Source organism: Halichoerus grypus, chromosome 2, assembly GCF_964656455.1.
Source record: "Halichoerus grypus chromosome 2, mHalGry1.hap1.1, whole genome shotgun sequence".
Taxonomy (NCBI): domain Eukaryota; kingdom Metazoa; phylum Chordata; class Mammalia; order Carnivora; family Phocidae; genus Halichoerus; species Halichoerus grypus.
In genome coordinates this window covers 205,602,561-205,629,883 of record NC_135713.1, presented here as the reverse complement: position 1 = coordinate 205,629,883, position 27,323 = coordinate 205,602,561, and the positions used below count along the sequence as shown (strand labels likewise).

The 27,323-nt window shown below is 43.1% G+C and overlaps 1 protein-coding gene across 7 annotated transcripts in view; it reads right to left on the bottom strand.

The window, feature by feature from the left end:
* Positions 1-27,323, bottom strand: part of TNRC6C (trinucleotide repeat containing adaptor 6C) — a 148,860-nt gene that overhangs the window by 83,299 nt on the left and 38,238 nt on the right. For all 7 annotated transcript variants that reach the window (XM_078066167.1, XM_078066169.1, XM_078066168.1 and 4 more), the window contains exons 2-3: positions 16,229-16,328; positions 15,426-15,447 (exon numbers count right to left, since the gene is read on the bottom strand). In XM_078066167.1, the coding sequence (XP_077922293.1) occupies positions 15,426-15,447; positions 16,229-16,291 (85 nt within the window). In that variant the 5' untranslated portion in view covers positions 16,292-16,328. The remainder of the gene's footprint in view (positions 1-15,425; positions 15,448-16,228; positions 16,329-27,323) is intronic.

Sequence of the window (27,323 nt, the reverse complement as noted above, 5' to 3'; positions counted from 1 at the left end):
GGGTGGCTCAGTCAGTTAAGGCTCTGACTCTTGATTTCGGGTCTGGTCATGATCTTGGGGTCATGGAATGGAGCCCCAAGTTGGTCTCTGCGCTCAGCACGGAGTCTGTGATTCTTTCTCTCCCTCTTCTTCTGCCCCTCCCCCAGCTCACACTCTCTCTAAATAAAGTCTTTTCAAAAAAAATAAAAATATGTGATCAGCATGCTACCATTTTGCTTTATTACACATTTTAATGTATCTGGCCCAAAGGTTTTACTCTAGACCCAGCCACTGGTTTTTAGGAAGCTCAGAGTATGAACAGAATTGGTTCTTTTACTACAAAATTCAAAAGAAGCAGCCGCAGAAGAAAAGGAGGAAGAGAAGGAGAAGCAAGAGGGATAGAATGAGGAAAGAGAACTATTAGTAAGCTACAGAGCTCTACCTACCCTTGCTGTGGAAAACCCTCCTTCTCTTTTGTAGTAACTGACCCTGGAGGCCAGCGACCACAAGAGTCAAGTACTTCTGTCGACTGTCACCAGCCTTTTCAAAGAATGGAAATGCAGAAAACCTGCCTGAACTCAAAATCCGATGGAAACACCTGGCAAGGACCTAAGAAATCACCCTGTCCTGCCCTTCTCCACACAGACTCCCAGGGCCCAAGTGAGCTGACCAAGATGCACTGGCGCCTCGTCTCTGAGCACCAGCCCATGCTCTTCCACTACACCGCTGTCATCTTCTCAAAAAAATGAGAAGACAAACGCAGGGCTGTTTCTCTTCAAAATATTTAGGGGAAAAGGAGTTCGTGCTACAGAAATGAAGAAGGCTAATATAATAAATGAATGCTATCAGTCGCTGGTTTTAAAGAAGTATAATAAATAAATGTTATCAATAGGTAACTAGTTTTGAATATAAGCACCAATCCTAAGATATCTGAATATGGAATACTCCATTTTCCTCATGTTGTCTGAACTACATGATGTGTGGTCACTTTTATAGTCTCATTTTAAGAGTCAAAGAGTCCCAAACCAGTCTCCCCTCTGAAGGGGAGAGGGCTGCATAGGGCAGGAGCCAGCCGGTGAACTAAATGTTTCTCACATTTTTGAAAGGTGGGGAAAGAACAATGGGGAATATGTGACAGAGACCAGACAAGGCCAGCAAAGTCTAAAACAGTTGCTATCTGGTCCTTTGTAGGAAAAGTTTGAAGGAAAGGGAAGAGAAGCCTCACATAGCAGAGTGATGAGGTAGAAGGAACCAAGAATTCTGACCCTGTTGAGCCTCTTTTATATGAGAGAGTGATAAAGCTTCTCTGGTGTAAACCAGTATGTTTCAGATCTTTGAAAACTAGCAGCTAACTCACATAATCTCAATTTTAAGTGGAGGATCTCAAAACCTGGTATGTTCGTATAATAACACAGATAAACCAAATGGGCAGTTTCTGACCAGCCATCTACTCTCTTCAGATACAAATTACTCCATCTCTCACCGCCCAAAGAAAGAGTAGGGTATCCAAGTCATCGTGACACTGCTCTTCCCAAACTCACCTGCGTCTAAGCCTATCCCTCAACAACAGAGGCTCACAGACGAGTCTATCCTACACATCACTGTTTTAATAGAGCAGCAGAACACAGTCAGGCCGAGAATTTCAGCTTGATTTTATTTAGGGACCGTCAACAAGTCACTGACTCAGAGAACATGAAGACAGCAGCCAGCTTACTGGTGTGTGGGCCAACTCTCCCAGATCTCGCCTCTCCCCAGTAAACTACCAAATGACAGCGACACCTGCTGGGGAAAAGGCAGACATGAAACCATCCCCTGAGAAACCAAGGCTTCTTTAAAACAATTTTCTGCTTTCAGTTAAAATTTTCAGAGGGCACTGTCACAACAGGGCCCACAGAGCTTCTAAATTCCTACTACTGCTCTCCTCAAACAGCAGGCTACGGGGCGCCTGGGTGGCTCAGTTGGTTAAGCGACTGCCTTCAGCTCAGGTCATGATCCTGGAGTCCCGGGATCGAGTCCCGCATCGGGCTCCCTGCTCGGCAGGGAGCCTGCTTCTCCCTCTGACCCTCCCCCTTCTCATGTGCTCTCTCTCTCTCATTCTCTCTGTCTCAAATAAATAAATAAAATCTTTGAGAAAAAAGAAAAAAAAAAAAAACAGCAGGCTACAGTGTGGGCAGGAAGTTCAAACTGGCCTTTCGGGGCTCTGGAGGGCAGATTTGGAAGGAGCTCCTCTTCAAACTTTGACAAGGAGACCAAGAGCAGGAACTTCCCTTGTTGACCCAGCCTCCTTAAGTTTCATCCCACTGGTCAACACGTCTCAGTGTCTGAGCTTCAGTTCCACCATCCAGCACCCCCTGGGGCAGTGGCCTTTCCCTCTGCCACCCACACCTTTGCACCATCCCACCCTCCGGTATGGTCTGCAGACCGCCCGACGCTGCAGGCTCAAGGAACGAGACCTACCACCCACCGATGCTGCTCTAAGCCCCTACTACTGCCAAGCAGCCCTCTGATAATCCAATGTGGTATGCCAAAATTCCCTTATTTGAACTGCTGGAAACTTTTCCTACACCCTTCGAAACCCTGACACCAGCCAGCTCCCTCCTACAGAGGCAGAGGCGGTCCCTCGCCTGCGCACACTAAGCCCTCCTAGAGCCAGCCGCTCTTCTGGGCGCTGGGGCAATGCCCGAGAACAGAAAAGGCAGACTCCCGTCCATGGAGCTCACATCTCAGCAGGGCAAGAAGGAAAGAAAAGGCCGCATGGTGAGATACGAAACTGCAGAGGTTAGGTGCTCTGGAAAACCAGGGGCGCAGGGCACAGGAGTCAGGGGTCAAATCACTGTCTGCTGGCTTTCTCTGTCTAGCATTCTTTTTACTGCCTGTACCCTCATGTACCCTCTCCGTATTTATGTATTTAGGTCATGTTTAATGGATGCCAATTTTGTGCCAGACACTGGGTATACTGTGGAAAACATATGGTTCCTGTCCTTGTAGTTTATAATCTAGTAAGAGATTATGATTCCACAAATACACAAGTACTTGCTGTGGTAAGCATGACAAGAGTAACAGTGGGCCAAAGAAGCTAATTCTGGTGAGGAAGTGACAATGAGGCTGGGCCTGGAGAACCGCCGACCAGGTGAAGCGTGTGTGCGTGCACACCCATGCTCGTGTGCATGTGCGGGCTACTCGAGCTCACACCTGCCAGCTGGCACAGTGTGGGGAAGGTCCTGACCTGAGAAGGAGCTTTCGTGCTGTCAAGGGCTGAAACCATGCCATTGTGGCTGGAGTTTGGTGCCTCAAGGGAGAGCGGCTGGGCCTGAGGCTGGAGAGGCAGGCGTAGGCTCTGTAAGGGGTTTGGAATCTACCTGGTGGCCAGTAGCTGGGAGAGCCCCCAGGATGTTCCTGTTCTGGCTGTAGCACACAGAGGAGTCTGGAGCCTTTGGTTTCGGGGAGAAATTCTCCAGGAACAGGCTCCTCTGATTATAAGTTCGTGGAGAGTTGACATACTCTTTCACTGCTATTTAAACTCAACAAGCAGCTGACCTTGATCAACAGCCTGTCTGTGCAGGCTCTAGAGCCAGGGGGTCCTATCTGCGTGCCCCTTGTCACCTTCACAGGTAAAGGAAACAACATGGTAGCCACGGCCCCCAGCAGCAGGCCCCCTCCTTGCTCCACTCCACAAATCCTGCAGGGGGCATCCTTGGGATGTTAGGTTCCCATCAAGGTCCACCTTCCCTTCCTCACCAGGGACTTAACAGAGCAGGGAGCAGAGGTGCCCGGTGCACCAAGACATTTCCATCTTATTACCCAAGTCATACTACCATGACATTCTTTTCTTTAAAAATTTATTTGGAAGGGCGCCTAGGTGGCTCAGTCTGTTAAGTGTCTGCCTTCGGCTCAGGTCGTGATCCCAGGGTCCTGGGATGGAGCCCCGCATCAGGCTCCCTGCTCAGTGGGGATTCTGCTTCTCCCTCCCCCAATGCCTGTCACTCCCCCCGCTTGTGTGCGTGCGCGTGCTCTCTCTCAAATAAATAAAATCTTAAAAAAAAATTTATTTGGAAATACTTAAGATGTACAAAAGGCATAAATTCCAAATAATCAACAAACCTTCACGTACCCAATCTCCAGCTTAGACATAAAATGTCACCGATTCCACCAAAGCCCCATCTTCCCATCCCTCCCTGACTGTATACTCAAGAAATTCTCCCCATGAGCAACTTGAGCTTTATCATTCCCAAGCACCTCTCTAGAGATGCAGTGTAGTGGCTGTGGGTAAGGACTTGGGGTTTAAATTTCAGCTCTGCCCCTTACTGGCTGGTGACCCTGGGTAAGTTACTTAACCTGTCACTCAGTTGTGCCATCTGTAAAATGTGGGTAAGTGGGGGGTAAAACGGGGGTAAGAGTACCTTACTGAGAAGGTTCTTTGAGGAGTGAATGTTAATATATGTAAAGAACTGTTCAGAACAATATCTAGCACATAATAAGTGCACTATAAATGTTTATTACGGTAAAGGAAAAACATGCAAGGACACTTGTTAAGGATGGTGACGCAGCTCCATCCAGGACCCTCACGATGGGCTGATGGGCGTAGGGACCGTGTGCTGGGATTTACAGTGGGGGAGAGAGATTGGGCTCGACTCCGAGTGCAGCGGGGACAGGCAGGAATTTATAGCCAGGGAGCACGGGAGTGGAGCAGCGAATGGAAAATCACTAAGAGGAAACGTAGAGGGTAAGGGGGCTCCTGGCTAAACTGATCTAGCGGGATTCTCGCTGAAGGCCAGCCAGGGTGTCAGGCATCACCCAGGGGCCAGTGGAGGATGAGGAACCCGGTCAGACATCCGGGAAGCAGAGGGGGCTTCTGGTGAAGCTGACTTAGCAGGGTTCTTGCTAAAACTGGATTTTATAAGGAAGTGCATGGACGGGCCTAGGAGATGGTCTAGGAGCCTGACTGAAGTTTGGTCAAGCCTTGGCCAGTCTTAATAATCCTCCTCACTCCTTTTCCCCTCTCGGAAGCAATGGGAAGGATTTTAGGCTGATGAACAAAACTCTGAGTCACGTGAGACATGAACTGCAATTAGTGAACTAACTAAAGAAGGGAGGCAGGTAGGCAGAGACTCTTGACAGAAGTGATGTGGTAACTTAGCACAGATACTGACAGCTGTACTCAGGACTGGAGAATTACATCTCTCGTCTGGCCCTAAACCTCCCCATTTAATTCTACTGTCTGGAAAGTGTCAAACACTATACAAAAGTTAATGAGCAGTCATCCATTCCATCATTTTTAAAAATGTTCCAGGGCAGTAGTCAAAGCTGTCTCTCCCTGCCCCCCACTCCCCAACATGCACACAGGGGTCCGGCTCCTAGCTGCAAGGAGGCCCCAGCTGTGGATCAGACCCCATGCGACCTGGCAGGCAGTGACCTCGCTGCTCTGTCTGCTCCCCCAGCACTGACTGTGCGCAGAGCCCCAGAAATGGTGGACGTTTCTGGGCAGGGTCCTAGTTCCCAATCACTGCCCTAGTGGCGGTGGGAGACAGTGCTGACGGCAGCTTCCCGGTCACTGGGCTGCGGCGGTGACAACTGTGCGCTGGAGTCAACAGTGCCAGTGAGGCCTCCTGATCCCTTCCCAAGGAGCAGCTCTTTGGGATGACTCTGTGGGGAATCATTTCTAGAGGCCCAGCCTAGGGGGTGCCCCCTCCCTCTGGCCTCGCAATGGTTTTATAAGCACTCAATTCCCTGTACTTAAAAAAAGCTAGAGTGGTTTCTATACACTTCAACTAAACTCTGATTAAGAGCACAGATCCTTTTTTAGCAAGTAGAATATTCAGCTCTTTCACTCACCTAGACAACATCATGGTGTGTGGTCATGACCTAGATATTCAACAACGGTTTCCTTGTAATGGCGTTTACCGTAATGGGACTTCCTTACACATGGCCTCCATCAGAATCTCCTGGGCTACCACGATAAGCCTAAAGCACACTGACAGCTATAGGCATGCAACGGTGTATTTTAAAAGTAATTCTTTATAGATAAATGCCAACCTAGAGGGACATGTTAACGTGTCTTATTTCTGAAATTTGCATGCATCTTACAATTAGTGTATAAATTTAACACAGTTTCCTCATTGGCCCTCCAACTGCATCTGTAGGTCAGACATTAGAACAATGATGTTCTTTAACTGGTGGCATCTTAGAAGTTAAGAAATAGAAGTTTTTGTATGATAAAACATAGAATTTCTCTTCTGTACAGATACCACACAATGACAGAAGAAAAATATTAAAAAATCATGCATTAATTCTAGCTATTTCAGAATATATACTCAAAGAGTCAGAGTTTCTTAAAATTTAAAATTTACACTTACTTAAACAACTATAAAAGAGAACTATTTTCCTGGGCTAAAATAATCTGTGAGTCCAAGGAAGATTTTCATTATTACAATCTCTTCTGCAACCTACACAGCAGCCAACACTGTAGTGAGAAGCTCCTTAGAACAACAAGAGGCGAGGGGAAGACAGCAATGTGCAGGAGGGTCCATCTGCTGTGTTTATTGGCAGTTCCGGAGGGGTACCGAGCAGTGGCCTTCTGTGTGTTCTGTTGACGGCTTCTGGCTGATCTGTCACCATGGCAACTTCGGGAGCTCAACTCAAAATGAGCACAAACTCATTAACTACTAACTACATTATCTTGGTGCCTGTTGCTAATGAGAGAATGCTGTTCAGAGATATTTTCTATTCTAATGTACTACAGTTACCTCTCTAAAAAGCATGAAATTAAATTAAATGCTACTCTTAGTATATCAGACTGTATAATATGAATGTTAAAGTAAATTTACTTTAATAATGACTACTAACAGTAAGAATCATTTTATTAGAAGATTACTTCGTTTTGGGCCTTGGATTCTTCTACTTTAAAAAAATGTACTATTTATCATACAGGCAAATATTTCTAAGTTCTTTTAAGCAACAGCCGGCAGATTTAGAAGATCAAAATAGAAACCTTTGATAACAGCGTATGTTAAAGCCAAGTAACAAATATAGCACTAGTACATACTGGCTTTTCTATCATCTTTTCAATATGTAACATTAACTAGAAATACCCCCCAAACGAGGCACACTGGACAGACATGGAGGGTGAACAGAGTCCACTGAGTGCACAGCTTCTCAGCTTTCTCCCCTCCAGCCTAACTTCGTCTCTTTCCACGCTCAATCATCCATAACTGAACAAGCTCTTGAAAAACAGCAAATCCTAAATCTCATGAAACACAGAGGGTTTAAGTGGAATCATGTCTGAAATGTGTTCTCTCAGGGCATGCATACTGCCCTGTGTGGTAGGATCGTGTGTGTGTTTTCTTTAATAAATGTAAAAATCGTGGAGCAGCAATAATCCTGGGATGTTTGTCCTCCAAAAGTGCAGAATCCAAGAGCCTGCCAGAAGAGGGAGCCCGAGTCAGACTATGCCAACATTTAGTCCAAGAGGGATGGGGAAGGCGAGGGGAATCGGCCATGTTGCAATCTGATTTTGAAAAGGAATATTCCAGGGGCGCCTGGGTGGCTCAGTCGTTAAGCATCTGCCTTTGGCTCAGGTCGCGATCCCAGGGTCCTGGGATCGAGCCCTGCATCAGGCTGCCTGCTCAGCGGGAAGCCTGCTTCTCCCTCTCCCACTCCCCCACTTGTGTTCCCTCTCTCGCTGTGTCTCTGTCAAATAAATAAATAAAATCTAAAAAAAAAAGAAAAGAAAAAGAAAAGAAAAGGAATATTCCAGGGGCGCCTGGGTGGCTCAGATGGTTAAGTGTCTGCCTTCTGCTCAGGTCATGATCCCAGGGTCCTGGGATCAAGCCCTGTGTCGGGCTCCCTGCTCAGCGGGGAGCCTGTTTCTCTCTCTCCCTCCGCTGCCCGCCCTGCTTGTGCGCTCTTGCTCTGTCAAATAAATACAATCTTAAAAAAAAAAAAGGAATATTCCACCTCTACATGCCCTGTGCACACTAGGTCCCCACCTACCTTAGCCTCACTGACACCACTCTCCCCCTTGCTGACAACTCACCTTCTATGCCAACTTTTTGTTTTAGTTCCTGGAGAATGCCACACAGGCCAGCTAGCCTTTGCAAATGCTGTTCCCTCCGAATGTGGAAGCCCGTGAGTCCTCTCTCTACTTTCCCCGGCCTAACCCTAACTGGCCTAGCTGCCTTCTCTCCATCCTTCGGACCTTGATTCAGCATCACTTGGGATGCCTTCGCTCACTGCAGCCTGGTTCCAGTTCTTCTGTTCTATGCATTCATGAGACAATGTTCCTTTCCTTCACAGTAGCCATCCCAGTCAGTTCTGACACACACAGCATCGTGACTGATGTTTCTGCCCATTCTCCATAAGACTCGAAGCTACAAGGGGGTGCAAAGCATATCTGTTTTTTTTTTTTTTTTTTAATCTTTTTCTCCCCATACCAAACAGTGCCAGGCAAACCGGTGTTTGATAAGTATCTGCTGGATCACATGAGTAACCCAGTTGGTCTCCCAAGTCCTGCCGGCTCTACCACACGACCCTTCCTGTCCACCCTCACCACGGAGCTGTCATCTGGAGTGTGAAGTGTGGAGCAGTCTAACTGTACCAGCTGCATCCAGCTCCCTCTCCAACTGTCTGATTCATCTTCAATCTGGCATGTTCCATGATCTTTCTAAAATATAAATCTCATGAAGTCACTCCCACTAAAATCTCCAGTGGCTCCCTCTGGTCTGAAAGGTCAAATCTGAAGTCCTAAGATGGACTCTATGAGCTGGTCTCCCTGCCCTCCACCTCTCCAGTTTCAACTCCTTTTTTTTGGTCGGATAGGCTGTTAAGAGTGCTCAATTCTACTGGCCTCGTGGGTGGGTTCAGAACGGCTGGGATAAGGTACCCCCCAATCTCATTTTCATGGCTAACTTGGGGACAACTGAGAAAGTGGCCAACTCTAGCGTGCATTCATCTCATTCTAAAGCAGTTTTTGCCTTTCTCCCAGTTTTCTCATTTATTTTTAAAAACAGGCCATCTTTTCTTACAGGGACATAAACAGTGAATAGAAACATGACCAAGTGAATGTACTTAAATCCTTTCAGGTAGAAGATGTGGGATAAATGTATCACAACCCTCAGAACACTTTAGTGCATTCATTTTCTTATATATCTAACTCTTCCTCCTAATACATCTCTTTGAGAACAGGGAACTTACCTCTGCTGTCTGATAGATATTTGTTAATTGTTTGTTTAATTAATGAACTAACTTGACAACTCTAGATAGCAAAATGTGACTAACAGCTCATTTATTAATGCAATCTTTAGGTGTGTTAAAAGCAAGACAAAATGTGATCGCAGTTAAAAGTGCGCATTTTCTGAAATTACTGTATTACAAATAGCTGTGCACATGGAGAGAAAGGGAAATGGATTACGAAGGAAGCTAAGCTGCAGTGATGAGTCTTTCTGCCTGACTCTAGACGTCAATGTAGTATTAGAAACCAATCTGGAATAAGAAAGCAAGTAACTCAACTTTTTAAAAAAGTAGCAAAATATTTGAATATTCACCAATGATACACAGCAAAAAAGCACATGAGAATAACATTCCACACCATCAGCCATTACAGAAACTCAAATCAAAAGCACAATGAGAGATCGCCACACACCTCTACAAGGATCAAGACTGATTTTCCAAATATTGGTAAGGATGTAGCACTGGGAAGTGGTATAACCACTTTGAAAAGGTTTTGCAGATTCTTGAAGGTTAAACATACATCTACCCTAAGATCCAGCCATTCTACTCCTACATATTTACCACAGAAAAAGCAAAGCACATATCCTTATGGAGACTTGTATACCAAAGTTCATAGAAGCTTTATTCACGAGAGCTGAAAATGAGAAACAACTCAAATGTCCATGACCAGGTAAAAGGACAAACAAATTGTGATATATCCAAACCATAGAACCCCGCTCAGCAATAAAAAGAAGTGAACTGCTGACATACACAACAGGGACAAACCTCAAAAGCATTACTCCGAGTGAAAGAAGCCAAGAGTGCATCCTGCGTGGTTCCGTTGCTCTAACTGGAGTCTAGAAAAGAAAACCTGTAGTGATGGGAAGCAGATCAGTGTTTGCCTATGGACCGATGAAGGTGGGGAGGGCCTGAGAACTGGGTTGACAGGGGTGCAGGGAGACTTCCAGGAGTGATGGATTATTGTCTTGATTGTGGGGATGGTTTCACAGGTACGCACATACCAAGACTTACTAAACTGTTCTCTTTAAATACATGTAGTTTACTGTGTGCCAATTTAATCAATAAAGTGGTTAAAAAAAGCAAAGCAAAGAAAGTAATCTGTTAAGTGATTTCTCAGAGAGCAGACTATCAGCTTCCTTTAGAGCTATAAATTGTCACTTTCTCTAAACTTGGAACTGCCTTTACATTTAACATTACAGTTTAGTTAACCTAATCAGAGACGTGGACTTCCGCTTTATCTGAGACTTAGCAGAAGGGCCCTCAAGAAGATGCTGTTACAATTGCACTACTGGGTATTTACCCCAAAGGTACAAATGTAGTAATCTGAAGGGGCACCTGCACCCCAATATTTATAGCAGCAATGTCCACAATAGCCAAACTATGGAAAGAGCCCAGATGGCCATCGACAGATGACTGGATAAAGAAGATGGGGTATATATATACAATGGACTATTATGCCATAAAAAAAAAAAGAAATCTTACTATTTGCAATGACATGGATGGAACTAGAAGGTATTATGCTAATCGAAATAAGTCAATCAGAGAAAGACAATTATCATATTATCTCACTGATATGTGGAATCTGAGAAACAAGGCAGAGGATCATAGGGGAAGAGAGGAAAAATTGAAACAAGAAGAAACCAGAGAGGGAGACAAACCATAAGAGACTCTTAATCTCAGGAAACAAACTGAGGGTTGCTGGAGTAGAAGGGGGTGGGAGGGATGGAGTGGCTGGGTGATAGACATTGGGGAGGTTTTGTGTTGTGGTGAGCACTGTGAATTGTGTAAGACTAATGAATCACAGACCTGTATCCCTGAAACAAATAATACATTATATGTTAATAACAAAAAAATAAAATAAGAGAATCCCTTAAGCTTGACACCCACCTTGGGCTATTGGATTATCTGAAGTTGGACACAAAACAATGTACTCTACTCCACTTATTTATGCCATTTTTTATATTTATACCTGAATTGTGCAGATAATAACCTGTATGTTTCTGACTATAAATTACTCCTCAATAAAAAAAAGAAAAATGAATTTTAAAAATCCAACTTCAGGGGCACCTGGCTGGCTCAGTCGTTGGGAGTATGTGGATCTTGATCTTGGGGTAAGTTCAAGCCCCACATTGGATGTAGAGAGTATTTAAAAAAAAAAAAAATCTTTTCTCCCCCCAATAAAATCCTTAAAAAAAAAATAAAAGAAGATGCTGTTGGGGCGCCTGGGTGGCTCAGTCGTTGGGCACCTGCCTTTGGCTCAGGTCATGATCCCAGGGTCCTGGGATCGAGCCCCACATCGGGCTCCCTGCTCTGTGGGAAGCCTGCTTCTCCCTCTCCCACTCCCCCTGCTTGTGTTCCCTCTCTTGCTGTGCCTCTGTCAAATAAATAAATAAAATCTTAAAAAAAAAAAAAGACGCTGTTAAAGGGCTTGTAACAGGAGCACTATGTCGCCTCCCTGCCACCAGTGGATTTATACTTCCTTCCTTCTAAAATTCAATGAAGAATTTATATGTATGTACCTGCTTAGCTGTTTTCTTTTTCCAGTAATTTTTATCCTTTTAAGTTGCCTATGTGTTAGGGGAAAAATACCACATCTTAATATACTTTCTTTTGTTCCCATAGAAAAAATATTAATGTATTGTATCTTCTTTCTGTCAGGGATTTAACAGTAAAATTAAATAATTACTTTAAACATAGAGCAACATGGCTAAAGAAAGACATCTAATATTTAAAATCCTGTTAAGATACCATCCCATAAAGAATTCACATAATGAATCTCTTAGGAATTTCTTTCAGCCTTATTTGAAAAGATCCTAAGTTACTTCCTAAGATGAATGATTATACTGATAATGGATATACAATATTGATGTCTCCTTCATATGACAGCAGAAAAAATATATAACTGACAGCCACCAGATGAGGATTCTAGTTCTGCCACTAAGTCTAGCTGTCAAAACGTGTGCAGACTAACCTCTCTGAATCTCACTTCCAAACCAATGAAGGAACTGGAGAATCTCTAAGAATGCTTCAAACGCTAAGATTGTATTAATCTTTCAGACAGGCAAACAAAATGCCATATATTATAAAATACACTGTGCGAAGCACACTAACTAGACTTTTAGCTATTGCTTCTAAGGGTAACTCATACACTCAAAATAATATTTGTTTTGGTTATGTGGATGTGAACATGGATACATGTAAACTCAAGGAATCTGGCCAACTTTATTACACAGTGTAATTCAGGAGATGTGATGCCTTATAAAAATTAACTGCTGAATATTGTGTTGAGCAAATAGCTCACGACTGAGCAAACAGCACTCAGCCAACTCTGCTAAAAAGAAAAAAAAGTGCCGCCTAACTGGCGAAGTACAGAGAAGTGGGTTCTCACTTGTATTCGTTCGTATCTAGATCTGACTATGAAATTGGGAAGGCACCCTTTAAACTTCAATGCTCACCTTCATTCATACTGAGAAAACCATGTATAGAATGAGCCTTAACAGGAATACGGCACAGTGCAAATAATCTGTGACCCCAAAACCTTTATCACTCAATGTAAGGCTACTGAAAGAATATGGTTTCAACTGATGTACATTAACAAAAGCACATAAAGATTTTCTTAAAATTAGCATTACAAATTGAATGCATGGCAAAGTTGAATACCCAACTGCAAAACTTAAATTATAGTCCTTTCAAGCAAGATTAGGAGTCTAATCATAATGTATGAATTTATAAAAGTATATGACTCAAAATCATAAAGCATTAATCATATGGAGTTTGAGACATATTGGGTCATCAAGATACTTGCTTTCATACATGATATAATTAACTTTGAGCTTTTTGTATGAAAACTTATCTTTCTATTTTGTGAACTTTAGAAAATCTGGCCAAAACCAATGAATTAAATTACTTCACGTTTATGGGTATTATAATTAATCCTTAAAAAAAATTAAATCCATAAAAAACCCAGAAAACAATATGGAAAATTTAGGCTCAGTCATCACATCACATATAAAGCTACTATTATCTGTGCCCAAATTAAGGGCAGTGCCAAAATAAAGGAGATTACTGATGACCGAAGCAAAACCCATTATACAGTGTCCAACACTCAGATACCAGGTCCTCCACAGCAGAAATATAATATATAGGTGAGATTACATCTGATTGCCTTCCCGCAACTGTGAGAGCATCTCGAGTCTCACTAAAGGCATAACAAGTAATGGTGCTCAGCTACCTCTTTCTTGAGTCACTGATAATGCAAAGACAATGTTTAGCAGAAATTACAAGAAACTATTTTTTTTGTGGAAAGGCTCATACAAAGGCTTTCAAATTGCTCAATGCAGCTCTTTGAGGGGCAGGGGATGGGGGAGTGTTAATTAAGGGAAGCAACAGGCCCAGCCTGTGTTGTCCAACACGCATGTCCAGTCAGAAATTCAGAACCACCTTCCTGCAGGCAGTTAATTTTGATTCGACCCAGTAATAATGGAGCATCTGAGAAAAATTTAAACCTTGATACTGCTAATATTCATTAATGAATTATCTAGCAGCACTGTTAGATTATTTATAATTTTAAAAGCTTTTTTTTTCTGTTTAGGAGACATTAATAATCATTATTATTATGTGTGCTAAGGCTAGTTATAGTTAGTACAGTTGATGACAAATTGGACCCAAAGGAGCAGTAATTTAGAGAAGATAAAAGGAGAAGAGAAAACACCAGTAGACTTTAGAGTAAGCAAGGAAATGCTCATCAGAACAGTAATGGGAAATAATAATTCTGTGTAGTGTGGCAGGATCATTATACGACCATAAGCAAAGAGAAAACATTGACAACGGCTGGTATTGAATCAGGTTATAAAAACTTCTCAGAATGTTAAAAAAAAAAAAAAAAAGGAAATAAATGACTCAGAACAACAACCCCGTAGTTTTAAATGCAAGTGGAAGAAACCATTCTTCCTTACTCAAGATCATAACTGCTAATACAAATATGTACCACAATCCTCTGGACCTTCTGAAAAAGTGTGCTATACATTCACACTGCTTCTGAGAGTGAGAGACAAATGTCCTTCCTGGGAACTGGGCTGCCTTTTAATATTTACTTTACACGAAATCCCACCTTACTGGGACCCTGGTGCCGGCACCCGGAGGCCCACTGCATGGGGGTCAGAAGGCCCGGTTCAAGCCACCTCACACCTGGCCTGCTCAGTTATGAAGTTCAAATGATGTCATATACATGAACTTTACTTTGGAAACCCCAAGATGCCAAACCAGAGTAGAGTACTAGTGGTGGCACCACCCAAACAGCACGCTGCTAAGTCTCTCTAGCACTCGTGCCCGCATGCACACTGTGTACATGCGTCCCGCAGAATCTTGAAAATCCTAACAACTAATTCTAGCTCACTTTTACCGAGCACTAACTATGTGCTGGGCACCAAGCCCTTTTCATACATGATCTTATTGAATCTTCACAGGAGCTTTATTGAGGTGGGAGCCGCCCACTCACCAGCTTTCTCATTTTCAGTAGGAGATACTTGCGGCTTGGAAAAATCAAGTAATTGGCCCCAGATTTAACAGAGCTGGCGGACGTGGCTCCTGAGCACACGCCCCGTCTCCCCGCACAGCCCCTGACCAGGGCAAGCACAGGGTGAAGAAGCTCCCAATGCTGCTGCCATTGTGCCCCTTCTTCAGCAAACCCCAGGGACGCCTCTGTTCCTGGGGGAACTACTTGTGTTTCCAACACCCGCTAAGACACTAACAAGTAAATTTTTGACTTAGAAAATAAAAAAAAAAAACTTCTATATATCAATAAGCAAAGAGGGAATTACAGAAAGAATATACCTCTTTTTGTTATACAGTCGGCAAAGAGAAATTGGAAGCTTCAAAAAAATTCAGTATCTTTTGGCTGTTCTTATTCAAATTGGATCACCTTTATCAGTTTAGTCCTTGTTTGGTGGAAAGCAAAGCAAAGGAAAAGTAAAAAGCATTGTTCAGAAAGCAAACATAACATTCTTCAGGCATTTTAGATTAAACCAGTGCCAATGAAGTGCAGATGTGAAACCAGTGATAAATGAAGAAATGCACAGTGAATGATAAAAAGAAGATTCAAAAGGTTCAAAGCCAGGGTTAGATTCTTTGTTTTTAACTATCAATTAAAATAAAAGTCATCTTCATCACAAAAAGTGTAGTGCTGCCATACAATGTACCACCCCCAAATAAAATAAACTTACCTTTGGTTTTTTGATCAGCAGCCTGAAAAAAAAAAATCAGAAACTCTTTAGGAATAATAATGTGTAGAATGTGCATATCTATGAAAGTTTATAAGCAGACTTTAATACTGGAAATTTTAAAAACAAGTTTTTGCCCAATTTATTAAAATTTATTACAGGGAAAATGTATAATTGTCTACATGCTATTATATGCCGATATTGATCTAAAGGCAAAAAAAAAAAAAAAAACCTATCCGGAAGCTCATCAGAGCTCTGTATTTTAATATAAACTAAAAGGTACACAGTTTAAATTACAAGGTATGTTAAACTAGGCAAGACCAACAAAAAATTGCCTAACTTGGTATATTAAATGAGGTAAGATTTAAGTGAGATGATAAGATTTACAGAAGGACTTTTAATTTTTAATAACAATAGGATTTATAAAAGAACATTTGCCAAACCTGCAAAAATTATTTCTAGCTTTCCTAATAAAATCAGTTACATGGCCCTTTTCCTCATTTCTCAGACATGGTTGTTCTGGACAGTTCGCGGTTAAGTGGAATAGCACGGACATTCTTTATCACCAACAACAAAAATCAGACTTCTTTAAAACACAGCTCTACTATTTCTAGTTCCTTAAGAAAGACATTCTGTGGCTGTCACTCTGTATTTACTTCGCTAGCACAACATCTATTTTTTGCTAATTATAGCTTTAGCACATTGATATTTTGAGGTCATAAAATGGAACTCTAACCTAATGGCTGTGACAATGCAAATGAGACACACAATGATCACAGGCAGTGAAGCAGGAATGCCAGCCAAACCTTTTTCTGAGCACCTTCCTTCTTTTTCTTTTCTTCCTGCTTTTTCTTTTTCTTTTCTTCCATCAAACGTTCCTCTTTTTGTGTTTCTTGTTCTTTCTCCCTATGAAACAAAGAAAGGTGGCATTGGTATAAGGTCCATTTAAAATCAAACAACAAAAAAGCATTAGCTGCAGGGAGTTTTAGGTCAGGTTGGGTTTCGTGCGAAGTACTCGAAAGGGCACTCTGAGAAGGGGCAAGAAACATGGGGCACTTCTCTAGGGCCACCACTTCTCGGGGTGGCCCTGACCGAGTCAGTGCTTCCGGGGTCGCTCATTCCACCCACGTGTCGAACACCATGCTTCTAGCAGGGAGCGAGTTAGGCAATAAGGGGACAAAATGGAGTAAGACACTGTTCCTACAGTCCAGCCCCAGACCCACATCTCTCCTTGTGGTCTCAGGGGCCACACTGTCAGCATCCTCCCGACTACCTATTAAAAACAGATTCCTGGGGCACCTGGGTGGCTCAGGCGTTAAGTGTTTGCCTTCGGCTCAGGTTATGATCCAAGGGTCCTGGGATCGAGCCCCGCATCGGGTTCCCTGCTGGGCAGGAAGCCTGCTTCTCCCTCTCCCACTCCCCCTGCTTGTGTTCCCTCTCTCACTATGTCTCTCTCTGTCAAATAAATAAATAAAATCTTAAAAAAAAACACAAAGATTCCTGGGTTCTGCCCTAGCCCAACCAAATCAGAATCTTTGGAGGTGATTCTCAAGCATTCTATAATTATATGTTTGCTTGAAAAACCAACTATTTTTTTTTTTTTAGATTTTTTCCCCCAAGTTTTAAATTCCAGTTAGTTAACACCGAGTATAATACTAATTTTAGGTGTAGGATTTAGTGGTTCAGCACTTACATACAAAACCTGGTGCTCATCATAGCATGTGCCCTCCTTAATCCCCAATACCCATTCAACCCATTCCCCTGCCACCTCCCTCCAGCAACCCTCAGTTTGTTTTCTATAGTTAAGAGTCTGTTTCTTGGTTTGCCTCTTACCCCCACCCACCCCATGTTCATCTGTTTCTTGAAATCATAAGGGATTTGTCTTTCTCTGACTTATTTCACTTAGCATAATATTCTAGCTCCATCCACGTTGTTGCAAATGACAAGATTTCATTCTTTTTGATGGCTGAGTAATATTCCATAGTGTGTGTGTGTGTGTGTGTGTGTGTGTGTGTGTGTGTGTGTGTACACACACACACACACACACACACTGCAACTTCTTTATTCAATGGACATTTGGGCTCTTTCCATGGTTTGGCTACTACTAAAAATGCTGCTATAAACATCAGGGTGCATGTAACCCTTCAAACTAGTATTTGAGTAAATACCTAGTAGTGCAATTGCTGGATGGCAGAGTAGTTCTATTTTTAACTTTTTGGGGAACCTCCACACTGTCTTCCAGAGTGGCCGCACCAGTTTGCATTCCCACTAACAGTGGGAATGGGCATCCTTGCCAAGAGAAAGCAATTATTTTTTAAATAAAGATTCCTACATGATATGTTTGTTTGAAAGAGCAATTTTTTTTAAGTAGGCTCCACGACCAGCGTGAAGTCCAATACAGAGCTTGAACTCACGCCTGATATCAAGACTTGAGCTGTGATCAAGAGTCAGATGCTTAAACGACTGAGCCATCCAGGTGTCTCAAAGAGCAACTAATTTTGTTTATTTTTTTTGGGAGAGAGAGCAAGCGAGCATTGGGGTGGGGGGAGGCAGAAGGAGAGGGAGAGAGAGAATCTTAAGCAGGTTTCACGCTCAGTGTGGAGCCCAAGGCGGGGCTTGATCTCATGACTCTGAGATCATGACCTGGGCTGAAATCAAGAGTCGGACGCTTAACCAACTGACCCATCCAGGCACCCCAAGAGCAATTAGTTTTTAAACAAAGATTCCTACACAGCACGGTGAGCTACTCTAAGGATGCGCGGGAGCACAGCACAGAGTAACACCACTTAGAAGGGTCAGGCAGCCTGTAAGCTAGGGCTCAAACACTGCATGAGCATTTCGCTGGCATGGGGTGGTGTGGGTCAGATACCAATTTACTGCTGGGCAACTCCAAATTCAACCTTCAACACACGCTCTGCGGTAAACAGGCAGTTCCTTTAAGTCTTTCTCCTTTCCAGGGAGCACAACTGAGCATGTAGCTGTGAGGACACCAGTGATGACTCCAGCTATGGGCCAGAAAGGGCAGTCCCTCAGCAACCTTGCGCCACATGGTCTAGTGTCATCTGCCCGCGACCCTTTCAACAGACACTGTGTGCTCCGGGCCTCCTGCTGCTTGCCCTACCCCTACACTCATCTCTTGTGGTCCTGCTGATGACACAGCCCTTCCAACTGGGACCCTGCGTGCCCCACACCTCCTGCTGCGCTGATACTCCTACTTCCGCAGCACATCCACGTGGCTGACCATCAGCTGCAGCTTGCCACCAGGAGGGCTGCCCCCAGAGCCCTGCTGCCTGCCGCCTGTGTGGCCCTGTGACCGGCCACTGGCCGTGGCTTTCCTGAGCCAGTCCTGTGCTCTGGAGGACTGCTTCCTGCTGCCCGGCAACTGCAGGCTCGCTGACATGGGCAAATCACGGAGGTGCTCTGCAACTCCACCTTCTTCAGCAAGTCTGAACCCCAGCCTTCCTCGGGGACTCTCCCTCAGCCCTAGATTCCACAGTTTCTGCAGTGACTCTTCTATCACAGCTTAACTATTTATTCTTTGTAAGAAACTTTCCCTGTTTACATTACCGTGTGCTTTTATCGCCTGCCTGGGCCTAGACTGATACAGGTGGGAAAGACTAAACAGAAGGAACAGCATGCACAAAAGCCTCAGGAAAATATCATCCATATACATATTAATGTTGTCTTGAATTTAATAATTTTGAGGTTTTTCATTTATAAATGTGTTTTATATACAACTACACACACATAAGGAATTTCAACCTGCTGTCAGTTTGTACATATTTAAACACTATCATAATAAACATAATTTAAATCAATATGGTGTGTGTGGGGGGGATACATAGGGAATATTGTTCCTTTAAAACAGTGGTTCTCAGGGGCACCTGGGTGGCTCAGCTGTTAAGCGTCTGCCTTCGGCTCAGGTCATGATCCCAGGGTCCTGGGATCAAGCCCCGCACTGGGCTTCCTGCTCCGTTGGAGGCCTGCTTCTCCCTCTCCCACTCCCCCTGCTTGTGTTCCCTCTCTCGCTGTGTCTCTCTCTGTCAAATAAATAAATAAAATCTTTAAAAAAAACAAAACAAAAAACAGTGGTTCTCAGTCTTGGCTGTTTCATCAGAATTACCTGCGAAGAAGTTTTAAAAACTTCCAAAGCCAGGGCTGCCACTCTATCCCGCACAATCTCTCAGAGTAAAATGCAGACGTCAGCAGTTTTTAAAACTTCCGGATGGCTCTGATGTTTCGCCAAGGTTGAGAACACTGCTTTTAAAGAAGTTCAGTACGTTTATCAAGTTTGGAAAATGGTAATCACTCATTATCTCAGAAGACACTTTCCAGGAATATGTTCACCCAGGAAATCTGCATTTAAACATTCTCATAATGCACAGGCAAGCCTGTGAGTGACGGGGGGTGCACACACAGTGGAGCTATCACCATCATGCTGCTGCCACGAACCTTGGAGAAAAGCAAATAAATAAAAACCACGTAGTGACTGCCCTCCTCTAACGTTATACTTTCTTAACCTACAGTACCATGAAAGCCTTAAATTATCCTCAGATTGTAAACTTAACAAAATAGGCAAGTATAGGTGCATCTCTAAAAGGCATTCCATTGCAAAAACTAATGATGTACTACATGTTGGCTAACTGAATTTAAATGAAAAAAAAAATGAAAAAAAAATTACCCGCCCAAAAATAAATAAAAGGTATTCAATTGAAGATAAAATAAAAATAATCACTTAATTCTATTGCTCTGACAATTAAAGTAATTAGAGCTGCTCCTCCCCCAGCAGTATGGTCAAGGTTTTACTATACAGTAAAATAAAATTTCGTAAATAAAGAAGACTATGTAGCCATGAGCTATCTTAAGCCTTGCTTGTCTGAGCTCATGTTTATATGACAAAGCACAATTCAGATGTATGCTCTTTAATAAAATTTTATCTAATTTCCCCCAACTGACAGTAACTTTCCAGTACAGTTTCTGCCATTTCTCACTAATAATTTTTTAAAAATAAACATCGAATCACATTTTTACTTTAAAAAGAAAGACATCTTCCGTAAGCATCCTTTCTTTCGAAGGGACACCTTATTCCCTGAAATGATCAAGTAATACTTAATAAAATTCTATCTACCTTTCAGGGCTAGTGAGAAGATTAGAAACTTAGGGGCGCCTGGGTGGCTCATTCGTTAAGCGTCTGTGTTCGGCTCAGGTCATGATCCCAGGGTCCTGGGATCGAGCCCCGCATCGGGCTCCCTGCTCGGCGGGAAGCCTGCTTCTCCCTCTCCCACTCCCCCTACTTGCGTTCCCTCTTTGCTGTGTCTCTCTCTGTCAAATAAATAAATAAAATCTTAAAAAAAAAAAAAAAAAGAAGATTAGAAACTTAGATTTGGAGGGGCACCTGGCTGGCTCAGTTGGAAGAGCATGTGACTCTTGATCTTGGGGTGGTGGGTTTGAGGCCCACATTGGGTGCGGAGATTACTTTAAAAAAAAACAACACTTAGACTGGGAAGTTTCTTGACCCATTGGAAGAGAAAAAAACTAGTGTATCAATTCTACAGCTGACACTTGAACATCCTGGAGGTTAGGGACACTGACTCCCCAAGCAGTCGGAAATCTACGTACAACTTTTAACACCCCCAAAACTGACTACTACTAATCTGCTATTGATCAGAAGCCTTACTTATCACATCAACAGACAACACATATTTGTATGTTATTATGTATTATATAGTGTATTATTGTAATAAAGTAAGCTAGAGAAAATAAAATGTTAAGAAAATCATAAGGAAGACAAGAATCTATTTACAGTACTATCTTGTGTTTATGGACAAGAACCCATGTGTAAGTGGGGCCCTGAAGTCGAGACGCCTGTTGTTCAAGGGCTAACTATAGAGGTAGTTGGTCAGTATTTTTTTTTTTTGGTGGAGACGCTATGAGGCAGACTCACAAGGTAAGCTGCAAGGAGAATAAAGAAAAGGGAAGGCCAGGTTGGGAGAATTTTATTTTTAATTTCAACTTTTTCTTTTTAAAATTACATTTAAATATATGATTGCATATACATGTGTAAAGGCAACCCTATAATTTTTTTCCAGTATACTCTGCATTTTTGTTTCTCATTTCCTTCGAGTCCCCTCAGGGGTTCTTCCTCCCTCCACACCCATAGCAAAGCCCCTGCTCCCTCATCACCGCCCTTCCAGATAACCCATGTTAACCACCTTGTTCATACCTTTCCAGGTCTTTGTGCTCAGGGAACTGTATGGAATCATATAGACCTATACATTTTTACAAAGCATTTTATTTGGTCAGTTTTGTAAAAGTGGGATTGTCTTATACAAACTTTCTTGCATCTTGCTTTTCTCATTCAATACATGTGTGTGATTCTCTCTCCTCAGTCCTGCCCCCAACTAATCGATCCAATTTATTATTTCTAGTGGCTACGTAATATACCACGGTGTGAATGTTATCCTATTCCATTCAATCACTCTTCTATTCGTACACATGCACTTCCTCTCCAGTTTATTACCACTACAAATAACTCGAGCTTTCCTATCCAGCTTCTGCTAAAGAAAACAGCATTGCTTTGATTCATGGTACAGCTTCTGTTTCAGTAGTAGTGAAAACTAGGTAAGGAGAAAATCCAATATGGGGCTCAATTTCTGGACCCCACGCTAGACACAGGGCCAAACTGGACATAAATCCTCTATACTCTGTATGGCAAGGCATATTATAATGGGTCCTCACTATACTGAGTTTTGTTAGAAAGAAATATTTTTAATAATCTGGGTTTTAATAATCTAATGTTTCTTTTATTCTCAAATAGTTCAGCCATCACTGGCTTAGGAGACTTTGGGTGGAGGAAGAAGCAACACTCTTATTCTGGAAGCAGCCAGAAGAAGGAAGAGTTGGGAAGTAGGGGAATCCCCATAACTGAAGCCTCAACGTGTTGTCAATCACCTCAGAATTCCTGGTTAAACTACACATTGTCCCAGAGAAATGAGGATTCAAAAAATAGAATTATATAGGTATACTGGGCATGCAGCCACCCCATGCAAAACTATTCTGGTTGGGAAATCTTCCAAATTTCCAGTGTTTTTGTTAGTTGATTACACCCTTTTTGCAAAAGAAAAGATTCAATAAAAGAGAGCAGGCCTGTTTCTACCTTGGAGGTTTAGTTATCAGAAATTATAATTGGTTTTCATCCTAACTTCGTTTTCACCTACAAGACAAAACCACAGCCTATACTCTGAAGTTATCCCAGTTAGGCTCCAATCCCGTGTCATTAAAATATTCACTAATTCATTGGGTGTCTGTGTTACGTGCATTATTATTATTTTTTTTAAAGATTTTATTTATTTGAGAAAGTCAGAGATAGCGATAGAGCATGAGTGGTGAGGAGAGGGAGAAGCAGGCTCCTGAGCCTGCTGAGCAGGGAGCCTGATGTGGGGCTTGATCCCAGGACCCTGGGATCATGACTGGAGCTGAAGGCAGTTGCCCAACCAACTGAGCCACCCAGGCGGCCGGTTACGTGCATTATTTAGAAAGTTTGGGTAATTCAATTAGAATTTCCTGACAGTGTTTAGGTTAGCAAGGGTAAAGTGTTAAGAGACAAACTTTAAAAAGGAAGAAGAAAGAAGTAGTATCCTGTCTAGCTGTCACTGTTCTTAATTTTGCACCATGTGCTTGAATACCTGCTCTGTGCAGGAAGTACTCAGGAGGCCCTGTAGGCAATACAAAGGGAGGAGACATAAAAACAGTCTTGGACCTGAAGGGACAGAGAATCTAATAGGAAAGTGAAGGTAAGACCTGAATTACCTTTAATACCTGAAAGACTATGGAAATAAATGGAGGTATGTAGCAAAGAGCATATGCTTGGGATTTAGAATCACAGGACAGAGTTCTAAAGTAAAGGTCACTAGCATACAGGAGGTCAAGAACTCACAGGTCCGAGTATTGGATGGACTGTCTATAAGAACCATGAAGTCACTCAGTGTTTCACCAGGACTGGGGGGGTGGAAAAGAGAACCATGGCTCTGATGAATAAGAGCAGAGGGTAGAAGGAAGAGTTTTTATTTGAGGATCAAAGGATAATATAGTTGATAGAGACTCTCAGGTCTCCTGATGTTCACACCTTTGTATAAATGCCCTCCTGTGAGTGTGGGAGGGACCTGTGACTTGCTTCTCACCATTAGAATATGGCAGAGGTGACGGAATGCTGCTCCCCTGACTACATCATGTAAGACTCCATCTTTTTAGCAGATGACTTTAGTCTCCCTCTTGGGTGCTGGCTTTGAAGAAACATCTACCATGAATCCTACCCCTGCAAGGAAATGAATTCTGTCAATAGCGTGAGTGAGCTTGGAAGCCCACCCTTCCCCAGTCAAGCCCCCCAATGGAAACCCAGCCCTGGCCTGGACTACAGCCTGCAGCAGGCCCAGCTAAGCCATGCCCAGTGTCTTGACCTACAGAAATTGTGAAATAATGAATGTATATTGCATTAAAGCCACTAAGTTTGTGGTAATCTGTTATGCAGCATACAAAAATAACGCAGGCAGCAATTTAAGACTTCTGGGGCTGACCAAGACAGAGGAAGACCATGACAGTCTCTCTCAGCCGCTGATTACAACAGAAAACTAGATGTCAAATACAATGTAAATACAAAAATACAATACTGAAAAGCAAACACACGCTGGTAGAGTAGGGAGCAGACTCAAAACTTGGGGAGATGACCTGCATGGGGGTGAGTTTCTCATTTTCCCCTTTGCTCCTGCAGTCACAGAGCTATGCTGTGGCCGTGGTGGCAGAGGCAGCCAAAACTGAGAGAACCCCATCCTTCTGAACCTGCGATTAGGAAAAGAAGCTCTTGTGAGCTAGAGAGTGTGGGGGAATCCCAGACAGGAACTGCCTGGAGAAGACTTCTTTTTTTTTTTTTTTTAAAGATTTTATTTATTTATTTGACAGAGAGAGATAGCGAGAGCAGGAACACAAGCAGGGGGAGTGGGAGAGGGACAAACAGGCCTCCCACAGAGTAGGGAGCCCGATGCGGGGCTGGATCCCAGGACCCTGGGATCATGACCTGAGCCGAAGGCAGACGCTTAACGACTGAGCCACCCAGGCGCCCCTGGAGAAGACTTCTAAATGCTATGTATAAATGTTCCCACGTCTGGGCTCACCTTCATTCAGGTCATGCATGTGTGGGACAGATCCAGAACAGCAGAGCAAAGGCTTTGAGAAACAACAGCAACAAAAGTCAACATGCTCTAAAGGAGTTTAATTGGACTCAAAATCTGTACAACATATTCAAAATGTCCAGAATAAAATCCAAAATTACTCCTTATACAAAGAACCAGGAAAATGTACCCAGCTGCCAAGACAAAAGACAAAGGATGCTACCTCTCAGATGACCTAGGTGTTGGAATTATCAAAGACTTTAAAGCAGCTATTATAACTTTGCTCCAGAAGGCAATAAAGGTAAATACATCTGAAACAAATGGCAATTTAGGAGTTCACAGCAGATAAATAGAAACTATAAAAACAGAACCAACTTGAAATTTTAGAACTGAAAAATAAAAACTTGAAGTAAGCCACCTCACTGGATGGTCCCAATGGAAGAATGGATATGACAGAGGAAAGAATCTGTAAACTTAATAAAGCAACAGAAATTATCCAATCTGAAGAACAGAGAGGAAAAAACATTGAGAAAAAAAAAAAAATGAAGAGCCTCATGGACCCTAAGGATAATATCAAAAGGTCCAACATCCATGTTACAGGACTTCCAGAAGCAGAAGAGAAAGAGACATGTGAAGAAATAGTGGTGGAAAACTCCCCAGATTTGGAGATACATATAAATTTACAGATTCCAAAAGCTCTGTGAACTCTAGGATAAACTAAAAGAAAAGCATACCCAGACACAGCACAGACTAAGTACGAGCAGCCAGTTTCAAAAGGGTATGTGCCGTATGGCTCCATTCACAGGGCACTCGGAAAAAGAAAAATTATAGGAACAGAAACAGACCAGTGATGACCCGCGGCCAGGGGTGGAGTTAAGATACTGACTACAAAGGGGCAGAGCAAGGGAATAGTTTTTGGAGGGTGATGGAATTGTCCTAAGTCTCGACTGTGACAGCCGTTACATGCCTATACGGATTGCATGTCTGTGCTGCATGCAGTCGATGAAATTTACATAACTGTGCAGCAGAGAGTAAATTCTACTGTATGTAAACTTTCAAAAAGTGAATAAAAAGAACAACAAAAAAATCAAAAGCAAAAAATCATGATTTATAAATGGTCATGGGGGGGTGGTTCTGGAGAGTGTTGAATCCTTCTCTCATGTGTCCTCCTCCCCCTCCATTCCTGGTCTGATGAGAGGAAGGGTTTCAATTAAAAGGATGGGGTGGGGGGACCAGGGGGTACTTGAGGGGTGGGCGATAAGGCTAAAGATAAAGGTCTTCACTTCCCACAGAGGGAAGATTTAGAGAAGATGACAAAGAAACTTAGGAACAGATGAGCGCAGGGACCTTTACTCTGGAAGGATGGAGAAGAACCATGGCAAAATCAGTTGGCCTAAAGGTATTTTAAAGGAACTCCAACATAATTTTCATTTTAGAACTAATACAGAGTTCAGCCCCAGGGTTTAGTTCTGGAGACTGTTGCGTCCACTCCACCAAACCAGAACAAAACCCGAAGTGCCTCAATAGCAGCTCCTGCAGGCTGACTGACCAGACTTCTTAAGAAATAGTACCTCTTGGGCACTTGGGTGGCTCAGTCAGGCAAATCGACTGCCTTTGGCTCAGGTCATGATTGATCGAAGGGTCCTCCGAATGAGTCCCGCATCCGGTTGGGCTCCCTGCTCAGCAGGGAGTCGGCTTCTCCCTCTCCCTCTGCTCAAGCACCCGGTGCGCGCGCTTTCTCTCTTGCATAAATAAATAAAAATCGTATAGAAAAAAAAAAAAGAAAGAAATACTACCTCTTGCTTCTCACCTTTCCAGTGCCGGTTATCCACTGACGTAGGTATATCCACTTCCCTGTTTCACCCATGTTTTCCCCGCTCTGTTATCTTCTTCCATTGGCTTTTCTCTGAACAATCAAGGTGATTACCTCCATCTGCCATTTTTGCCAGTTAGTTCCCTCTACTCCACTGGTAACTATACTCCAATTTCCCTCACTTGAACTCCATGGACTTTTGGGGCAGTGACTCCATTCAAAGGGTACTGCATCCCTGGGCCATCCACTAGTTTCAGAGATGACTCTAAGGGTCAGGGATGAACCTAACAGGATCAGAGGAATGGAAGCTGCTAGAGCTATCTCAACCACAGAAGGCCTGAAAATGAAGCCAATGCCAAGGAAGAGAAGCTAAGAAACAGTGTGATAACTGAGTCTCCAGGACAGGGACCTGTGTCCTTTGAGCCCAGAAACAGGTTGTTTCTGCCGCCTGGCACCTTAGTGCCTTGCCCTCGCCTGGCCCTCCTAGACACTCCTCGGAATGTGAGTCCTGAACTGCATGGGAGACAGCTGGAGCAGATGCATCTCACCGACTGTTCCCTACAAGGCCTGTCCGTTCGTGCTTGCTACCCGCAGTCTGCAGGCTGCGGGGCCTAGCTTTTCAGTGTGCCCTTCCATGATGTCAGCTGCCTCCTATCATCCCCAAAGTCCCTCTTTCCCTCCCCTGTAAACTGTACAGTCATTTTCTGTTGCTTGTAACCAAAGAATACTGATAAACAGTTTCTCAATAATCTATTTAATTTAGGCTTATTCAGGAAGAGGAAGTGCTGACTGGATTCAGCACGATTTAATCATGCTTTGTCTCAAACCTAATCAGGTTCAGTAAACAATTTAACCACTATAAAAACTGCTTTAGTATTACTATATTAACATGTCAATTACAGGTATAGGAGTTATAAGTGTCAT